The 21,820-nt window shown below is 40.5% G+C and overlaps 1 protein-coding gene across 2 annotated transcripts in view; it reads right to left on the bottom strand.

Moving 5' to 3' along the window:
- The window catches only part of Akap10 (A-kinase anchoring protein 10), a 61,691-nt gene extending 41,027 nt beyond the window's left edge, over positions 1–20,664 (bottom strand). The window contains exons 1-5 of one of the 2 annotated variants that reach the window (XM_021177654.3): positions 20,420–20,664; positions 13,106–13,153; positions 6,524–6,706; positions 5,470–6,027; positions 244–342 (exon numbers count right to left, since the gene is read on the bottom strand). In XM_021177654.3, coding sequence (XP_021033313.1) covers positions 244–342; positions 5,470–6,027; positions 6,524–6,706; positions 13,106–13,153; positions 20,420–20,507 — 976 coding nt within the window. In that variant the 5' untranslated portion in view covers positions 20,508–20,664. Of the gene's footprint in view, positions 1–243; positions 343–5,469; positions 6,028–6,523; positions 6,707–13,105; positions 13,154–19,429; positions 19,710–20,419 lie in introns of those variants that run through there. The other variant, XM_085829941.1, reaches the window with a different exon arrangement.
- Between the last annotated feature and the right edge of the window lie 1,156 nt (positions 20,665–21,820).

Below are 21,820 nucleotides of genomic sequence, written 5' to 3'. Positions count from 1 at the left end.
GTGGGGCACATGCCTTTTGTCCCAAAATTCAGGAGACAGAGGCAGATGGATCCCTACAAGGCCAGTCCTCTGTTCATAGAGTTACAGGCCAGCCAGGACTATATAGTGAGACCCTGTCTGAAAAAAAAAAAAAAGAGAGAGAGAGAGAAAAACAAAAAAACTTCAATAATAATGGTGATTAAAGATAAAAAAAAAATCTCCTAGTAAGCAAACTCATCAGTTCTTCTCCCCATTACTACTCACCAATGATGTCGTTTCTCATGGCTTCTGTAATTGGTATTGGCTTAGCAGCATCTGGAGATATATATTTGGTAAAAGTATTCACTGCATCTTGTTCTATACCTAAAAGAGAAGAAGACGACACCTTCAAAGCCAAAATGCAATTTGGATCACTGAAGTGGACTGTGTTCTAACAACAGGGTGCTGTTTGCTGTGTAGTGCTATTTTGGGACAACTTCCACTGTAAAGTTGTCCTTTCAGTGTGTGGTTCACAGTACAGAAAAACCTAGGTCAATTATTTTTTCCAGTGTCTGGATAAGATTCTTACTTGTGATGATCTCTTTTTGTGTCTCTTTTCCAGAGTCTCAGATTGAACTATCTGCATATAACCATTGAAGCTCAAAAATCTTTATAAATCTACATTTATAAATAACATTTGAGATATTTAAATACAGAGTTAAGAACCATATACCAAACCCCATGAAACTAATGCCAAAACGGATCATCTCTTCCACAGTTTGTTACTACCAAGTACTTGCTAGCAAGATGAAAGCAAATCATTTGCTTCACAGTGATTGAACGTTGGTATTGGCTGAACAGCTCTAGAAAGTCACCCATTTATTTTAGATTCTCCAGTTCAGGGGAGTATACATTTTTAAAGTATATCTTCAAGAATCTCTGAATTTCCTCAGTGTCTGTTGTAATGTCTCCCTTTTAATCTCTAATTTTATTAATTTGGATTCATATTTCTCTCTCTCTCTCTCTCTCTCTCTCTCTCTCTCTCTCTCTCTCTCTCTCTCTCTCTCTCTCTCTCCTGGTTAACTTGGCTAAAGATGTGTCAATCTTTTTAAAGAGCCAACTCTGTTCCATTGATTCTTTGTTTCTGACTTCAGCTCTAACTTTGGTCGTGAGCATCAGCCTTCTCTCCAGCTCTTAGCTCTGATTTAGTCTCTTCCAGTCTGCTTGTTTGGGCTATTAATGGCTCTTGTTTTTCTAAGGCCTTCCCATGCACCATTAAAGTGATAGTATCTCCCAGTACTTTTCCATAGGCACATGATGCTCTGAGCCTTCCTCTTAGCACTGACTTCATTGTGCCTCCTAGATGTTGGTATGCTGTGTTTTATTTTTGGCAGTTCAATTGTAGGAATTTAAAGACTTTCTTCTTAGTTTCTCCTCTCATTCTACTGTGACTCAGTGTACTTCCTATCATTTCTATTGTTGATATTCAGCTTATTCCATGGGGAATTAGGATGCGATTTCAATTTTCTTATATTTGTTGACACCTGCTCTGTGTCCTACTATATGATCTATTTTTGAGAAAGCTCCACAGGCTGCTTGGAAGAACACGTACTCTATGGGTGGAATGTTTTATAGATCTGCAAGAAACATCCTACATGTCCACTAACTGCTGAACAAACAATGAAAATGTGGGGCATCTACATAAGGGAATGTTATTCGGCTATTAAGAAAAGTGAATTTTGCAGGTAAATGGATGGAGGAGGAAATGAACAATCTCCATGAGGTAAACCAGACCAAGAAAGACAAAGAGCACATGCATACTTTCTCTCATTTATGGTTGTTAGCTCTGATTCTTCGGAGTCGTGGGGGAGGGGTGAGAAAAAACACACTGTTATAAGGGATTAAAAAGGAATAATGGTAACAGGAAGAGTTAAATTGGTGTGAATAGGGAGGGTAGGGCAGAAAAGGAAATAGTGAAGGATATGTTCCACCAAAGACCTTTTGAAAAAAATAACATGGAAAACTACTACCATAGAAGCTTCCTAAAACTATACACATTAAGAATTAAAATTGAGCTACTCTAATGAGGTAACAATGTCCCTACAAGGCAACACCACGGACTAACAAAAAGCCCAGTACCAGGAATTAGCTATTTCTTTTGGAGTTGTTGGCAAGTTAGGTCTCACAGACTCTCCCAAACATCAAAGGTTTTTGCCTTCATTAAGCTCTAGGTTACCTTCAAAAATTGACAGTAAGATGCTTTTCCTGAAGACACCATATATTCAAGTCATAGAACATGTAGATACCAAACTAATACCAACTTGAAACTTCATCCCCACTGTTTAGCCTTTTACAAGTGATGGAAGGGACTATGCACACTACTGAGGAGAAAAGTAATTACCAATCTCATCTAGCTATGAATATGAACCCCATGAGCTGCAATAACGAATGGCTTAGCAATACATGCCCACTGGTGTACTAGTGTCAGGCCAATGCTGGTGTAACCAACCACTCTCAGATTGGATTTAAGGCCCACTCTACAATATGAAACCCATACCTGGCACCATTATTAGGCCAAGAACCTATGGCTAGACATGTATAGATAGGCCCTACAGGTAAGCTTACTATGATTCTGCTACTACATGGATACAGTAACTGAGTTCTAATGACTTACTGATATATCCATAAACTGATGTATCTTTCAATCTTCATCAAAGATTCATAACTCAAAACAAACAAAAAACAAAAATAAATAAATAAGTAAATGGAGCCTGTAAGATGGCTCAGCAGGGACCATATAGTGGCATTTGTTCTCTGATCTTCCTGGTATGCGAGCACCTTTACATATACACAAACACAAATGAATGAATGTGATGTGACTTTAAAAAGAAAAGGAATAGGAAAATTCCTTAAAATAGCCTGTACTGTTTTTAAAAGATGTACCTTTTAGGGTCCATGATATGCCAGAAACTGGAAAAGAGAACTTTCTTTCAGGAATTAGGGAGATCTTTAAGCACTAAGTTACTGGATTTAGTGTTTTAACAAATAGCTTTTAAAATACTCCAGGGGATTACTTTTCCCAAGAACCCAGGTTTGATTCCCAGAATCCACATGGCAGCTTACAAAACTAGCTGCGACTTCCACTTCTAGGAGAGCCTCTGGCCTCTGATGGCACTGCACATAGTGATACATAGGCATACTTGAGGCAAAACACCCTCTCCCCAAAACAATAAAATATCTGAATCCTTAAGATCTTGTTTTTCACCTCAAAACTGATCTTCAACCAACCACAACAAAACTCAAATAGTGACTCCATGAAACCATACAAATAAAAATACCCAGAACTTTACAATTTCTTTTAACTAAGATATAAGGGTGTTGTTGTTTGTTTCTGAAAATGACATAGCTCAGGACTAGTTAAGAGCACTTGTACCTATGTGTGGTTGAGAGCCTGCCTTCAATCCTCAGTATCACTGTAGCTCACAATCATCCATAATCTCCCACGGGAGACCCAATAGGCACACATGTGCTGCACATACATGTATGAAGGCAAAACATTCGTCCATATAAAATAAAAAAAATTTAAAAGTAAAATAAATCTAAAAAAAATTTTTACAAAAGTGATAGATTTCAGATCACTAAATTTTAAGAACAAAGACTTAAAATTACTTCGGGGCATATAAAGCAATTTAAAATTAATTAAAATATAAAAGATGAAAACTTAAGTCATAAAAAATTCTTCAGATAGTTTTTTTTTTTCCTTGGTTTTTCGAGACACCGTTTCTCTGTATAGCCCTGGCTGTCCTGGAACTCACTTTGTAGACCAGGCTGGCCTTGAACTCAGAAATCCGCCTGCCTCTGCCTCCTGTGCTGGGATCAAAGGCGTGCGCTACCACGCCCGGCCAGATGTTTTATAAATTGGATAAGAACTTCCCCGAGTGGCTAGCCAGTGACTACTTCATTTATTACTACATCTTGAAACTGAAGTGTATAGTAAACACTCAGGAATAAACTTGCCACAATTACTTTCTGAAAGGTTGACTTTACCAAATGAAGTAACCAATTTTTTTTCTATTATTTTAAATAATTAAATTATTTTAAATTTAATTTAAATTATTAAATATTTTAAATATTAAACAACTAAATTAAATTGCTCTTATGAACAAAGACAAAACCCAAGAACACCTGAGGTCTTGCTGGGTAGTGGTGGTATACACCTTTAAATTCCAGCACTCAGGAAGCAGAGGCAAGCAGATCTGAGTTTGAGACCAGCTTGGTTCACAGAGGAGTTCCAAGACAGACAAGATGACAGAGATAACCTGTCTCAAAAACCCTAAACCAACCAAACAAAAAGTCTGAGGTCTTAGGGCTAGAAAAACGGGTAAGTAGTTAGGAGCCCTGGCTGCTTTTCCAAACCTGGTTCAATTCCAGCACCCACAGGAGGCTCACAACTATCTGTAACTCACACATGTATATAGCAAAACATATTCCACACCAAGTTCCTGAATCTCAAGATTTACAATGAATCAGAACCACTAGAACTATAGATGGGAATATCAGACAACTATGTTTAATAGATTTAAGAAGATAAAGATAGTATCTTTTCTAGAGTGAAGAAACAAGAAACTACAAGGGGAAAAAAAGAAAGAAAGAAAAAAAGACATTCCAAGAAAGAATTCAGGGGACAGCAATATCAAACTGCTTGACCCACAAGCCTGATTCCCGGAGTCTACTGTGGAAGGAGAGAAAACCTGAGACTCTCTTCTGACTTCTGCACGCACAAGGGCACGCGCATGCCCACAATCACACATTTACACACAGAGTAAAATAAAATCTTACAAAAACTTAGGAACTTTCCAAGAAATGACAAACTGAAATTGATTCATTGGCAAACCAGACCTATCTTTAGAGATTCCAGAAGCTACACGCATTTGAAGCAAGCAAAGCCTTTAAGAACTAGAACAGAGCAATAATTACAAAAATTAGAGTGTGGTACAATTTCTGAACTAACAAAATAGGAAAGAAAGATGTGCTGTTTTCAAAATGCCTGTGTTTAATTCTAGCTCCTCACTCACTAGACAACCTAAAGAAGCAACTTTCTAAACCAGTTTTCTCAAAGGTAAACAGAATATTAATACTTGTTTAACACAGCTGTCATGACAAATGAAATCCAAATATATACTTAGTACAGAACTCAATAAATGATATCTAATGGCAACCTAAAAAAATAAAATGAAAAACAAAATAACCTACGAGGTGCAGTTAGATAGTACCGAGGACCGAGGCCTGGAGACTATCCCCTTGGTCAACAGCTTCCCTTCCAAACATACAAAAGAGCAGCACACTGCCCTGCCGCTCTGGTCAGCCGGTTACACACTGCAACAACACCACCCAAGCTCTCCTTCCTGCTCCCTTTTCACACCCTGACTCACTCAACCCTCCAAATCCTCCTAGATGTGTAAACCAGGGGGACCACCTACGGTTCTGACAGCGTTGGGAGACATCACTTACTTTTCATTAGTTTTTCTGACAGTTCTCTCAGTGGAGAAGAGCAACTGTTTCTACTGCCTACTGCAAGTCTGGAAGAGGAGTCTTGGGAGTCGGTGGGCATCTGATGACTTCCTGTTCTGGCCACTTCACGATGGAGAGAACGGGCACTGTGGCGTTCCTGGGAAAGCAGCAAGTGATTCTGAGGGTTCTGAGTTCCACCACTCAGGTCAGTTCCTTCTGATTGAGTCACAAGCAGTGGGGCTGAGCTAGAATCCCCCAACCTCCTGTCAAGAGACTCAGTTACAGAAGATTCTGGAGTTTCATGGTTTTTAGATGGAGAGACAGGCTCAGCCAGTGAACTCTGCTTCACTGTGTTTAGACTGTGTGCTCTTATTCGGGACCACGTTGTAGAGTGAAAACTTTCAGCCTCTAACCAAAATTTAACCAGGTGCTCCATTCTCCGAAGTTCCATAAACTGAAGGAAATATGGAAGGACAACAGTGTCACGCAAGACTTGTTCAAGGGTCTTTGAAAGACTGGATTTGGTCTCTTGAGTCTGATACTCCAGACAGGATCTACCTAAACAACAGAAGGAAATGAATCAGACATTCGGTAACAATTTTCTATGTACACACAGTCTACCAGCATTTCTAACAGGAGAATCAGTCAGCACTTCTAAACTGACTGCTGTCCAAAACAGGCCTCACTCATTTACACCATTTACAACGAGGACTGGCCATTGTCCTCAGCCCAACTTGATGCTCAAATTAGCAAACTCTGACTATATTTTAATGTTTAACTTGCTATTTTGCTTTGTATCTCATTGAGTACTACTGAGTTATCGTTGTGTGTGTGTGTGCAATCTTATTAAGTGTCAAATGCTTCTTTCCAGTACACTGCTCACTATTCTATTGGACTCGCATTTACATGACGACTATTTCATTACACTTGCAGTGTTTTGGGTTTTTTTTTAAATTTAATGTATCTTTTCAAAGTCTCCTCAATCACACAGTTCAGTATCCTACGATGGAATCTCACACTGATTAGGAGATAGCGAGAAGTAGCAGTCACTTACCTAGGTCTCCAAAATGAGCAGCCTCCATGTGGCTTGGCTGTTTCTTAAGCGTGGCTGTCCTGCTACTTGAAAAGGAGTCCATGTTGGCAGAAATGGCATTGATTGCAACATGACTTGGTCCTGCAGCCTCCAGCAAGGCATGATTTTTAGTGCTTTTTTGTGGGGAATGTACGGCTACTGAAGCTATACATTTTGAAAAAAAATATTTAAAGTTATACGCAATTTAAAAAAAAAGATTTATTTATTTATTATATATAAATACACTGTAGCTATCTTCAGACAGTCCAGAAGAGGGCATGAGATCTCATTACAGGTGGTTGTAAGTCACCATGTGGTTGCTGGGACTTGAACTCAGGACCTTGGAAGAGCAGTCAGTGCTCTTAACCACTGAGCCATCTCTCAAGCCCAAGTTATACACAATTTGATTACCTAAAACTTATGGGCGGGCTTTAAGAAAACTTTAAAAATTAAAAATTTTAACACTTAAGCAATATTCAAAAAATAGTTAAAGTGCTAAAGAGATAGCTTAGTGACTGCTTTTCTAAAACCCCCAGGTTCAAGCCCAGCACCCACATGAAAACTTGCACAAACCTGCAACTCCAGCTCCAGTGGTCTGGTGCCCTTTTCTGGCCTCTGTGGCGAATAGACACACACACATGATGCACAGACACACACATTACACACAGACATACAAGCAGACTGAACACCCATACACATTAAATAAATAAAATAAGCCAGGTCATTTGACACATGCCTTTAATCCCAGCAAGTGGGAGGCAGAGGCAGGCGACATTCCATGACTGCCAGAGCTTCACAGCCCCTGTCTCTAAATAATAATAGTTAGAAGATATCAAGCCTCAGCACAATGGAAGATACTCTATTATTTAGAACTTTTAAAAAATATTTATTTATTATTATATATAAGTACACTGTAGTTATCTTCAGACACCCCAGAAGAGGGGGTTAGATCTCATTACAGATGGTTGTGAGCCACCATATGGTTGCTGGGATTTGAACTCAGAACCTTCAGAAGAGCAGTCAGTGCTCTTAACCGCTGAGCCATCTCTCCAGCTCTATTTAGAACTCTTATACTACACCAAAATACAATTTAGAAAGACCGTTCTCTGAAAACTTTGATTAAAAGAACCAAAGTCAAGCTGAGTTTGGTGCTATACAACTGCAATCCCAGCAGGGAGCCAGGGAGCCAAGTCAGGTTCCAGGTTAGTCTGGGCAACAAGGCAGAGCCTGTCTCCTCAGAGTGAAGTATAAAAATTTAGAAAGCATTTTGCAATATGGACCTTTTCAATTTCTTAAACTGAAATTTAGAATAAAGTTATTGTGAGAAAAAAATGTAGAAAAAAGTTTACTACGATACTTTTCTTCTTTAATTGAGCAGCAAAGTTTGTCCATCTAATATAAGACACTGATGACTAAAGTTCAAAAGAATAAATACTCTTAGGTAGGGCATAGTGCTCCATCCATGCCTTTAACCCCCTAACTTAAAACTAAGTTATCTTTGCTTTTGTTTCATGTTAAATTGAAGGAAGTAAAACCATTTTAGCAAGTTTATAAACAAAAATAGTTTTGCTTTTTATCTGTCTAATGGTCTAATTATGTAGGCCAGGTTATCTTATCTTCAAACCCCAAAACCCCGAATCCTCCTGCTTCAGCCTCCAGAGTGTAAGGATTGCAAGGTGTGCCCTATCAGAGCCAGTTTTAGGTTTTAACAATTGTTTACTAGGGCGTGTGCACATGATGCGTGTGTATGAGTCTACACGCCACAGTGCATGCGTGGCGAGCAGAAGACAACTCTGCAGAGCTGGCTCTGTCCTCCACCTTTACGTAGGTTCAAACCCAGGGTCCCTAGGCTTGCATGGCAATCATGTTTAGCCACTGAACCATCTCACCGTCGCTGACTGTTTTTTTTTTATACAGATAATAGTTAGACTGAGAAATCTATGTGACTGTCTCCTTTCTAATTCTATCTTAGTTAGATGTCCATGATAACAAAAATGCTATGAATCCATTTGTTCAGTACTTCCTCTTAGAAGGTGAGAGGAAGTGATGCATCAGTTAGCCCTCACTGCTCTTGGAGAAGACCAGGGTTCCATCCCAGCACCCACAAGATGGCTCATAACCATCTGTAACCTCAGTGCCATGCCCTCTTCTGGCCTCTACATACACGGTGCACACATAGGCATGCAGGGAAAACACAAGGCTTTCCCCCTGCCCGCCTTCACTGCTCTACTAGAACTCATGCATCATATCCACAGGTTCCTTCCTCATAGTCTCCATGGTACTACACTCCCTAATTTTCCTTGAGTCTGTCCTTCTCATTCTAAAACCCATCTCTTAATTGTCCACTGTCAGAAATGGTCTCACTCACTGATTCCTCTTCCTAAGAATGTTCTCTAATGCTTTCTTCTCGAAAGTACATATATTCTCAAATATTCTCAAACCCTCAGTTATTACAGAGCAAAAGTTTTCAAACTAAGTTCTTCTCCCTACCCCAAATAAACGTAATAAAAATCAGATCTAATTAGATCTACAAATTCAATAAACGCAGAATAACTCAGAGCACATTATTGTTCCTTTGGCAACAGCTCCTAGAGAAAACCTCTCTGGAGCACCTGGAGAAGCCCTGGCCTGACTGCTGACCTGTCCTTTAGTCTGGGCTCTGCTCTGACATCTCTTCTTATTTATTGCTGGGGATTCCCTCTCTGGCTTTGCCACCTGAGGCCATATTTGTCCTAACATAAAAGTTATCTGCTCTTCTAAACCAATTCTTTCTAACTCCCCTGTCTGCTCAGATCTATCAGTCTATTAAGCTCAAGAGTATGGTCTTACTTTCTTTCATTCCCCCCCCCCCACTATATCTCAGTATCTTTTTCTTTTGTTTACTTTCCTATTTATTTTCAAGACTAAACTCTTTTTCTACAGTACAAAAGAATTTCTGGGTCTCCATCTTAGAATTCTTCCAAACTACCCTTTTGAAAAGACCATATAGCATCAATATCCTGCTCAAAGCCATACAGTGCCTCCCCATTTTCTCTGGGTCAACTTTCTTTTCTGTTTTTGAATTTTTTCATTTGTTTTTCTGTTTTGTTTTGTCTTTTGGTGTAACTCTTTTCAGCTTATTACATGAAGGAGTTACATTAGTATGAATTAAAAGTGGACCCCAAGAGGCTGGAGAGATGGCTCAGCGGTTAAGAGCACTAACTGCTCTTCCAGAGGTCCTGAGTTCAAATCCCAGCAACTACATGGTGGCTCACAACCACTCGTAATAAGATCTGATGCCCTCTTCTGGGGTATCTGAAGACAGCTACAGTGTATTTACATATAATAAATAAATAAACCTTAAAAAAAAGTGGACCCCCAAATGGATATACTACACAAGATGGGAGGGTTTTTGTTTTTGTTTTTAAATCGTGACAAAGGACAGAAGGGAAATTCTACTCATTGTAAGGAAATCCTCACTTAAGCTTCAGAGAGCCACGGCACTTAAAACCCATGAACCTTCAGGAAATAATCCTTAGCTAGTCCAATCTCTATGAGAAACTGGTATGTGTTCATTAGCTGAATTGCTTCTCCATATTCTGGATGCATAACTATAGTACAGTGGTAACAAAGGCAAGTTTCTTCTTAAATGTCTCTAGCTTCTTTTTATCATAATTATGAGCAATCCCTGGAAGTAAGGAACTTCCAGCCAGTTGAATTCTTACATGGATATGTAATGCTCAGTCACCTTTATTTGAAAGTTCTAGATAGCAGGCATCTGATACAATTCCTTCTCCTCAGTGGAAATGGCCTGCCAAAGGAGACAGCAGGAGAAGAGGGTGTGGGGGAGGGGTGGGGGCGGACAGACTGGGAGCATCAGGAATCTAAGGGGGTGGGGAGGAAGAGGCAGCTGAGTCGTTGGCAACTACCATAACTAGGGCCTCTTTTCTTTTCTGGTCTTTATGGCTCAGTACAACATCATTTCCATCTTTCTGTAAAATTTTCCCTTTACTTATTTGAAGGACCCTCTGATTTATATATATATATATATACACACACACACACACACGCACACACACACACACACACACACACACACACACATATATATATATATATATATATATATATATATATATATATATATTCAAAAGAATTTAAAGGCTGGCAAGGACAAAAACAAAAAACAAAAACCCAAACCAAATCAATTTTCTCTTTCATTCAAATCCTCTTCATTCTTTAGTGTTTATATCAGCTGTAACACTTCCATGAAGTAAGTATTCCCTAAAGTTTGCTCACCTCAGATTTCCTGGGCTCCTTGGCAATACTTCACTTCAGCTCACTATGTTAACATTAGGCAGCAATCTCTACCTAGAACACCCATGACAGTCCAGGCAATCTACTGCTTTGTCTATGGATTTTCACTTATGTTTAAGTCTTTCTGAACAATTCTTCAAGACTGGTATTTCCTTCATTTTAATGGTAGAGGCAAACACACAGAAAAGGTGACTACTCTGTCCTAGATCTATGAACTTGCAGAGAGTCATTTCAAAGAGTCATTCCAACCCAGGTCACTTAGAGTCACACCTCTGCTTAAAACCTCAGACCCTAGAATTACTATGTGTGAAACACACTGAAATGAATAACTCAAAAGCACTTCCCACAATATACCACAACTAAGCATGTAATTCCCTAGCTTGGTTCTGTGAGGCAAGCCAGAAAGGTAGCAAGTCATAAACCTTCCATCCGTGTCCCTCACGTCTGAGATCTAATCAATAACAAACTCAATGAATGTATCTGCTGGACTTCAATGCTGTCCTCGTCTCTTTATTCCCATCACTACTTTGAGCTGCCTGTAAAGTTATTTGGCAAATTTTCTTCTCTCCTGCCAGTCTATGAACTATATCCAATATGCAGTAACCAAGCTTCCGCAGTCTTATTACAGCTAACTTTTGAAGTGTTTAAAAGTTACAGCCAGCCTTTTAAATACCAAGAACTAAAAAGTGCTCTATAGATGGCGGCCACTTACTATGTCTGGTTCATTAGCAGGTGTGCATTTAAGTAGGTCCTGTTAATCAGACTATAACTTCACACTTAACCTTACATATGTCTATGTATGCATGTATGTACATGTCCATGCATGCAAACAGATACAGGCGCATCCCTAGCAGGGAATGTTTATGGAAATAAGAGAATAACCTCCAGGATCAGCTCTCTTCTGCCACGAGTAGTTCTGCCCACTGAATCTCAAGGGTCCTTCTTGAAGGGTTGGTTCTTGTAATGCTTCTGTTATTATCCTAAGATCAAGTCCTTACCTGCTAAGCAGAGACTATGTGATCTCACTAGCAGATTTCGAGCATGAAAATTATTTTACTTCATATATTATTTGGCAAATTATTATTTTTCAGACATAACTTATTTACTTGTTTTTTTCTGAGACATGGTCTCACTATATAGCCTGAGCTGTCTTAAAACTTGCTATATTGGCCAGGTTGGCCTCAAACTCAAAGAGATTTGCCTGCCTCTGTCTCCTGAGTGCTGTGATTAAAGGCATGCTTCATCTTACCCACCTAGTATGAGGTTTTTAAATCTCAATTTTAATTTAGAGAATTAGAAACTTACTGGGAAACAAAATGAAGCCAATCTCCTCACTATGCAAAATGAAGAATCTAAAGAAAGTTCCAAGACTTTCTTTCCAAAGTCCGGATACTTGTGTCAGCTCTGTGTGAAGACTACAGTTCTGACGGCCTAGGGTGCTAATCCTTTCCTTCTCCCAGGCAAGCCTCCACTTAGAACTTTCACCTTTAGTCACATCTGGCTTAAAGAAGGTAGTTTAAATGAATTCACTTTAAATTATCAATAATAAGTTTATAATAAGGCTGAAAGAGCATTTTTTCCTCTAATCTTACAGGTCTTATAAAAGTTATAAACTCTCTGGCTAATTGAGCAGACAGTAAACACTCGATGCTGGCCACATATCAGAAAACACTGGAAAAGAAAAGTCTAAATAGCAGTCTGCATATTTTTGCTATGTTAGATAATGAATTTTGTATGTACTGGCTATGGAAATAATTTTCCATTGTAAATTTTTATTCCAATCTCAGTATAATAGATATTAAATTTAAAAACCCAGCAGAGATTTAAAAAAAAAAAAAGCATAAATAAGAACAGTGTGTTAATGTCCACAATGTACTGGGAATAAGCTTCAATGAAGGCATTGGTCCTAAGTAATACAGTGAAAACTGTACTCATCCACATTTCTGAATAGATAGAAAACCAGCCTTGTAAATGGCATTCTCTCTAGCTGTCACAGCTCAGTGTCTGTTTTATTGAACAAAGCCAACTAATAACTGTTAGGGAACAATCAAATGTGTGATTTATAAAGAAAAACTGGTACACTTTATAGCAGCCAGCAAATACTCAGTAAAAGCATGTTAGAATATAATTAAAGAGAAAATAAATCACAATGATAAATAATAGTAATAATAATGATGGAGAATGATTTCTGTCATCGCAAAAGAAGATAAAGATTGGCCATTCATACCCACACATCCATCACAGTGAATACAAAGGAGAGTCACTCACCTTTAGTGGACTTGACATCTAAGGTCTTCTCTTGCTCTTTACCTTTCACTAGAACACAAAAGGGCATCATGACCAACTTATGCAGGGAAAGAGAGCCATTCTATATATTGTTAACATCAGAGACACTTGAATCTAATAGAATGAGTATTCTGAATTCTAGAACTATCAACTGTAGGTGCCCTGGGGATAGGTCAGTTCTTAGAAAAGAATTCTCTGAGAAAGTAACCTCTGAACAGCAATGGATCAAAACCTCTGGAATGGCTCTTGAAGAGCCAACCTTCAAAACATCTATATTCAAGTTCTGCCTCTTGCTACTTATCAGCAGTGCAATCATGGATAAGTTATTTAATTTCACTGAACGTTAATTTCCTTAAGTATTAAGTAGTAAAATCAGGTAATTTATAAAACTCACTTAGAGGGTTGCTGATGAAAAATGAAATACTTGCAAAAGGCATTTGAAATAAATTTAGGGTAAATTTTAATACCACAAGTCACCCACTATGCTGCCTACGAGCACAGTAAAGAAAAAGACTTCTTTGGTTATATATAGCATCTTACTTCTTTTGTACGCCCTCCCTAGCTTTGGGTACAAACATCCCAAACTTACAGTCTCAATTCCTAAGCCTAAGGCTAACAGGTTGTCTCTAAAGTGATTACATAATCTTTCCTTTATTACACAAAACAGTGAAAATTCTATAGCAGATAAGCTCACAACAGCAAGGAAGAAAGCTGCAAAGCTGCTCTAGGCAAGTGTGGATTCTATTATAAGACCTGACATGAGGTTATTTTTAATCTCCTTTACTTTCCTGGTGTTTTTGTCTTAAACATTAAATTTCCTTGAATTCACTGAATGGCTTATCAAAGTAAGAAATCTCAGAATGTGCCCATGTCTCCATGTTCTGAAATACTATTAATGCTGAAAAGCTAGTAGCAAAAAATAGCTGGCTCTCAAGTATCTCCCTAAAGTCAACCCATCAACAACCCAAATCCCCAGAGTGTGCTCAACTCGCCCTGCCCAGAAAAGTGCCCTTGCCTTCAGCAAATCTACTTCCAAGCATGTAGGCAACAACCTGAGAAAGATTAAGCGGCTGTTGTCACTAGGCACTGCTGTCAGGAATGCGTGACAGAGTGACCAGTATCTGACAGGAATCCTCTTGCCTTAGCCTTCCAAATGCTCAAATAGCAAGAATGTACCACCCACCACCCCACAGTGGTCTATGTCTCTTCTGATATAAGGAGATGGTGAAGCCTATGCTTTGGAGAGGATGAAATCTCTGGAGAAATTATCGTTTGTCATTTTAAATATTAAGATGTCATGATGGTCCTTATTTATATTTTCACATAGAACTAGACTATAAAAATTAAGCCTGACTTTTAAAAATGTTATTAATTTTTTTGAGACTGGGTTTCTCTGTGTAGCCCTGGCTGCCCTAAAACTCACTCTGTAGATCAGCCTGCTAGGATTAAAGGCATGTCCCACCAACCTTTAATCACCCTGATTGTTTTTTGTCTTATCATTTATTTTGAGGCGTGGGTCTGAGGTTGCAGTCTATTCTTGCTGTTGCTTGTGAGAACGTAAGCACAGGGGCAGGAAAGAGGCAGAGACCACTCACCCCCGACAGCCAGCAGGCAAGGCCAGTGCCATCCTTTAAAGTCATCTCTATAGTTTTAACTTCTAATTTTACACCTTCAGCTTTGCACCTCCTCTAAAACCAGACTGGTGCAGCTAACTGTTGGTCCACTTTTTATCTGACAGGTTTATTTAAATTATCTGAAATTTTAACTCCAAACGTGGTCCATGAAGACCTATCATCAGATTTCCGTATTTACTTTCTCGGGGTCAGACTTCAGTCCACCCTTCGACTTGTCTCTCTCACTCTGTATCCCTTCCGTCAGCAGGTCTGCTAAGGGCCATCCCAGAATACAACCTAAACTCAGCCACACGTCACCACTCGTGACAATCAACACAGGTTGAGACAGTCAGCTCTGATTAGGCTGGTGTCTAAGGAAGTCCTCTGAGATATTTCTTGAATTACAGCTGAGATGTCAAGAGGAAGCTGATTTTATGAAGATGGAGAACACAGTACTATGTTGTTATCACCTTGCTTATGAAGTAACTGGTTAAAACTATCTGGAAAAAATAATTCCACATCTCCTCTTATTCTTCATCTGTATCTATACATCTATAGCTACATTAAAGGTTCACACTTATTCTGAAAAAGGCCAGAATATAAAAATGTTTTAAAAATATGTATTTTATGCATATGAGTGTTCCATTTACATGTATGCTTTCGTGACGGAAGAGGGCATCACACCCCATTATAGATGGCTGTGAGCCACCATGTGGTTGCTGGGAATTGCACTCAGGACCTCTGGAAGAGTGGCCACTGCTCTTAACCTCTGAATCTTTGGGGTGGGAGAGATGGCTCAGGGTTAAGAGCACTGGCTACTCTTCCAGAAGACCCTGGTTTGATTTCTAGCACCCACATGGTGGCTAACAACTGACTGGAAGTCCAGTTATAGGTGATCAATGCTCTCTTTTAGCCTCCAAGGGCACAGCATTCACATAGTGCATGAACATACTACATTCAGGCAAAACATTCATACACTATTTTTTTAATCTCAAAGTTTTATTTTACTTGATATACTGTGTGTGTGAATATCAGTATACACATGTGGAGATTAGAATATAATGTGAGTCCTTTCTCCTTTCACTATGATGGGTCCCAGGGACTGAATTCAAGCTGTCAGACTTGCCTGACAAGCACTTTGACTTGCTGAGCCATTCGGCTAGTCCCACACTGTAACTACTTTAAGTTCTGCTGACCTCAAAGGTCTCTGTTTATACTATCAAAAGTACACATATGTCTGTGTTACAATAACACCTTGTTTCAAAAGCGGGTGGTGCAGCGCACTGCACTGTTGAGATGGCTTAGAGGTCAAGAGTATGGGCTGCTCTTCCAGAGGACCTGTCTACAGTTCCAGATGATCCAGCTTCCTCTTCTGACCTCCAAGGGCACCAGGCACACACACGGTACACATACATACATGTAAGCAAAACACTCATATACATATATAAATCTAAAAACAAAATAAAAAACTGGAGGACTCAGAGATTTGATGAATGGACTGTATCTTGTCTCTGAAATAGAGAAATAAATCCCAAGGACTAGAGAGATGGCTTAATCCTTAAAGTGCTTGCCATATAAACATGATTAACCTGAATTTGATCTTCAGAACACACAGTAAGTTGAGAACTCACTCCACAAAGTCAGCATCTAAGTCTTTTGAGATATGCTCTTTGTAATCAACTGTCATGAGTTTTGTCTTATTTTTTTGAAGTTTTGGATTCTTACATCCTTAGATCTCCTTACATGTCCAGTTACACCTGTACCCCATACACACAAATAAAAATCTCCAAGTAGAGAGGAACACTACATGAGAATTAAGATTTGAAATGATTTAGAGGGAAAAAAAAAACCTGTTCTTGGCGTAGAGAATTTAAGGTATTTAAGGGAAGAAGGCTAAAAAGATGACTCAGTAGTTAAGAGCACAACTCCTGCCTGTCCTGGGTTGCACACCTTTAATCCCAGCACTCCAGCAGAGGCAGCTGGGTCTCTTGAGTTCCAGGCTAGCTTGGGCTATAGAACAAGTTCCAGGGCAGCCTGGAGTACACAGAGAAACCTTGTTTCTAAAAAAGAAAAAAGAAAAAAAAAAAGAAAAAAAAGCACATATTATACTCCTGTATCAGATCCGAGTTTGGGTCTCACCACCCATGTAACTTTAGCTCCAGATCTGACACACTCTTCTAAACTCAGAATGCCTGCACACACACAAACATACACACTCTCTCTCTATCATACATTTTTAAAGAATTTTAAAAACTTATTTCTAGAAGGAAAGGGCTCTATCCTAAGTAAGTTTCTGAGTATCCTAGAGTGGGCTGAAATTACTGCCCGTTTGCTGCTCTTCTGAAGGTCCAGCAAATGAAGGCAGATCTTTGATGAGCCCCTGAAAGCTGTGAACACTGTACTGAAGAAGGCATTCTCCTTTCTTCTTGTTGTCTTCTGGGTTTCAGAGCCATGATCTATTCAGCTGGTTGGAAGCACTGTGCCAAGTGGCCAGGTGTGATAACTTATATTTTGGGAGCTATATTGGCTTCCCAGTGTGGAACTGTGTCTATCAATAACATTTCAAAAGAAAAGCTGGCAGCAGTTAAACCAAAAAACAAAAAACAAAAAAAACCAGCCAGGCGTGGTGGCGAACGCCTTTAATCCCAGCACTTGGGAGGCAGAGGAGGCAAATTTCTGAGTTCGAGGCCACTTTGGTCTACAGAGTGAGTTCCAGGACAGCCAGGGATACACAGAGAAACCCTGTCTCAAAGAAAAACAAACAAACAAACAAACAAAAAAAGAAAGAAAGAAAAAAGAAAAAAAAAAAAGAAATATAGGGAATTTAGTAGTTACAATAACTTCCAAGCACCCTACATGGTGGTTCACAACAATCTTTAAACTCTAGTTCTAGAGAATCAGATGCCCTCTTCTGGTTTCCTTGGGCAAAGGCACACACATAGTGTACATACATACACAAGCAACACACCCATACATATAAAATAAAACTCAAAAGGCAGTGCTAATTCCTATGGGACAGTTCCATATGAAAGTAGAATAAAATGACAGAGATCTAAGAGAAGCTATTCTTAAAGACAATGAGAATTCTGTCATTCCATCCATCCCAGGGTATGTAGACAGAAGAGACAGACAGGCCAGACTGTCACATTCCTGTAATCCCTGTACTCAAAAGACTGAGACAGGATTGCTGTACTTTTAAGGCTAGTAATGATTACATATCAAAATACTGATTTGAAAATTAAAAAAGACAAAACTCATGACAGTAGATTACAAAGTGCATATCTCAAAAGACTTAGATACAAAAGAAAAACTTAACACAATAGACAGGTAAACTGGGGAAACACTAAAGTAATCCTTACGATTATTTCCATTTTGTTGTGGTGTGTGAGTGTTTTGCCTACATCTATACATGTAGATGCCTAGTGCCAAGGAGGCCAGAGGAGAGTAGGGGATTCCCTGGAGTTACAGATGGTTCTAAGCTGCCATGAAGGTTCTGGGAACTAAACCCAGGTTCTGTGTAAGAACAACATAAGTTCTGAAGGGCTGAGCCATCTCCAGCCCTCTTTTCCTGATTTTAGATTTACCATTTTAAATGAAATGTGATAAACCTCTAACAAGAAGGAAAAATAAATTGAAGGATCTTTATGAGGCTGTTTTCAGAGGCTGGGTGTGGTAATACATGCCTATAATCCAAATACTAAATTAGAGGAAGAAGAACGTCCACAAGGTCCCCGATCTCAACAGGAAATGTTAAGGCCAGGACTACAAAGCCAGACTGTCTTGACTCCCAACCCCTCAAAAAGGTTGTTTCTAGCTTCTCTTGCCACATTCAATCTCCAGAACTCATCTGGAATAATCTTTTTACTCCTTAAGTACATTTATTTATCTTGTAGGAGTGGATGTACCACAGCACATGTGGAGGCCAGAGGACAACTTAATGGGAGTTACTCTTTCCCTCTGTCACTGTGGGTCCTGGGGCTCTAACTCTGATGGTTAGGCTGCACAGCAAGGGTCTTTATCTGCTGAGCATCTGGCTCTAGAATAAACTTTCTAAGCAAATAATCAGATCACCCTTTATTGTAAGGTCACCTCTCTTCAAAAGCTTTACAATATATTCTCTCTGCATGTGGAATAAAACTCTCAATAATGTGGTGTCTGCCTATCTGCCTCTCTATGCCTCAGCCACAGTGGCCACCTTGTCTTTCCTAAAGGGCACCAGCTCTTTATTCCTGGTACCTCCAGTGTCTTTCCTGACCTCTCTAAAGTTACATTCTACTACTGATCCTCTAGTTTTACGTTTCAAGGTTACATACTGAATTCTTCCTCTAACATCCAACCAAAATAGGTTTTTCTTCATAAATTAGTCTTTCACTACGCATCATTCAGTTTGTAAGTATATATACATTTTTTTTTGGCCTATTTATTGCCTGCCTACAGCATCAATGAGTTTCATAGGTACAGAGACTACGTCTATATGACTATTCCATGACATCCTAAGACAGTGTCTGGCAGACTGGACACTCGACAGTGTGTGTTAAATGGACAGAAGTCTGTTCAACTTGAATTAGTCCTATACTTAGAATGCATTCCCACCCCCCATAAAAAACAAGCACCGCAACACTGTCAATCTAGGTACAGTCAACAACTTCAGAGTTATTAAGACACTTTACTGATAAAGCTTCCTATTATTTACCAGTTTCATGCATCCCTCTCCTAGCATCAACAGACAGCTTCAGTCCTATAAGGCCGTTAGGAATCATCTGATTCTCAGCTGAAAAAAAAGTGGGTTAACCGGCTGTTTCGGGTTACAGAGTTTATGAAAAAGCTATCACGGGAATACAAGTCTGATTTAGTGTTATGTTTTTCCCAAAAAAAAAAAAAAAAAAAAAAGTCTGTCTGATACATCTCAGTAAGAATGAAGAGATACAACCACCTCCACCTAAAGAGACTTGATTGATCAATTTGTGTATGTATATTTAATGAAATACCATAACCCTTTCCAGGATCAAAATCACCTTGCCTCTACTTTAAAACTAAGTAAGCTTTTACAACTGGACATCAGAAATCTAAGTAGTTCATTTATAATAGCAGCAACGGTCTCAATAATTGGTAAAGTTGCTCAATCATCAAAAGCAGTAGTCTTCCGAATACGGAACTTCAGTAGTAAGAAATTTTATTTTAGGAATAACAGTGGGCCCCCTTCCGCTCTCCACCCCCGCCCCCAAAAGAGGAAACTAGAAAATAGCGCTAGTTGAAGAAATAACAGTTTCACGTGGTTTTAGGTATAACACCCCCCCCCCAATATTCGGAAAAGTCAAGACTTCCTATAAGTAAAGGGATTTCCTTGATCTTCATCCACAGTGCGCGCGTGGATCACACACACATATAAACCTCTGGAAACCAAACACACCAGGAAAAACCTTTTCTTTAGCCAACAGGTGTTAACTTCTATGGGTTTAAGCAGGTACTTTTGGCCCAAAGCGACAATGCCCCTCGACCTCGCTTGAGGAGGCCACCTTCTTCCCTGCGGAGTCCGGGGCAGCACACTGCACCGCGGGTGTCGGCGCCGAGGCCGAGCGGCTCATCGAGAGCCTCGCGGCCGCCCTGACAAAACCCTTGCAGGTTTGCTGCCCCTCCGCTGCCCGAGACCCGGCTCACCCCCCGCCGGCGACCCCTCGGCTACCTTTCCGCCGGAAGAAGGACATGGCGGGGCCCGGGTCGGGGCGGAGGGCGCGGGGGGAGTGTCGCGGGGAGGGCCCGGCTCCCCTCATTCAGCAGCTGGCCGGGACTTCCGGGGCCGCAGGAGCCGCTGCACTAGTCCGAAAACAGCCCCTTCTTCCGGGTGTGGGCGCTGCCGCCACCTCGGGATGCCCCGGCAGCTGCTGCCGCCATGTTATCAACAAGCCACCCGCTTAGAGTTCCGGTCTGTCCGCGCGCGGGGCTTCACGGGAGGCCCCGGCCCCGCCCCCTCCTGCGCACCTCCTCCCGCGGGGCCGGGGCGCGCGCCCGCTCAGCCCACGTGACCCGGCGTCCTCGAGTCCGCGAGCCCTTCCCCCTGGAGGCTTCGGATGACAGCACCTCTTTGCTGAACCTCCTCCTCTTCGGGAAGCCCGGGCCAGCACTGCCGCGCAGCCTTTTCGCGGAATCTTGCTAAATGCCGCAGGCTGCTTGGCAGCTTTACCCTGCCAGATCCCCGGGGGTTGCAGGCGAGTCTGCAGGACGAGGAGCTGCTCTTATGTAGCTCCCGAAGCTCCGTCCCTCAAAGTGACCTCAGGAAGGAAGGAGAGAAAGAGTGGTAGGCTCATTTTCAGATGAGATCCCTACAGATGCTCCAAACAGAAAGAGCCAGCAACATGAGCCTCAACAGGGGACTATTTCTTCCGTTCTTATTCGAAAGCCACCTTCCTATAAATCTTCTGGCTTCCTTAAAGCGTACCTACCTTTAGCGCCCTGGATGGATGGCCACTATAGCTACAACTACTGTCAAAAGCGAACCAGGAACTCGTGATGCACACAGTTGCCGATTTTTATGTTGGATCAGCGAAGTCTACATGAGACAGAAGGAAAAACAAGTGCAGAAGCGGCAACTTGCCTGATTATTCGGTGTGTTAAAACAGGAACTAAGTAAAGCCTGGAGTCTTAACCATATTATTAGAGCAGGTTAATAAGTTTGCTGGTTTTGTTTCCAAGCCTGTTTGCTAAATCATGAAAAAAAACATCATAACTATACTTATTTAAAACATCGTGCACAAATACCATCCAAACCCTCCAGGTTAGTCTTTAAACTTGCTCTTGCTATGGAGGAAACTAGGCACATTCCATTTGCCGAAGGTCATAGGTAACTAGAAGTGAAGCCCAGCTTTCAAGGTCACGCTGGGCAGGAACCGAAAAGGAGAGCAGGGCTGTGGTTGCCCCATGTGAGGTAATGGTGTGGAGGTCTGAGATGATTTGGAAATGAATATTACACCCTGGGCATGCCCCTCCCCTATTCCCACCCACTGCCCACCCTTGAACACCTTTTCTTGCCTAAGAATATTAAGGCAAGCCAGGGGAGGTGTTCTGGCGGTGAAAGCCTTTAACGCAC

This window comes from Mus caroli, unplaced genomic scaffold, assembly GCF_978045245.1.
Source record: "Mus caroli unplaced genomic scaffold, Mus_caroli_1 scaffold_13, whole genome shotgun sequence".
Lineage (NCBI taxonomy): Eukaryota > Metazoa > Chordata > Mammalia > Rodentia > Muridae > Mus > Mus caroli.
Note: the sequence above shows the minus strand (reverse complement) of the source record. Positions and strands in the feature narration are given on the sequence as shown.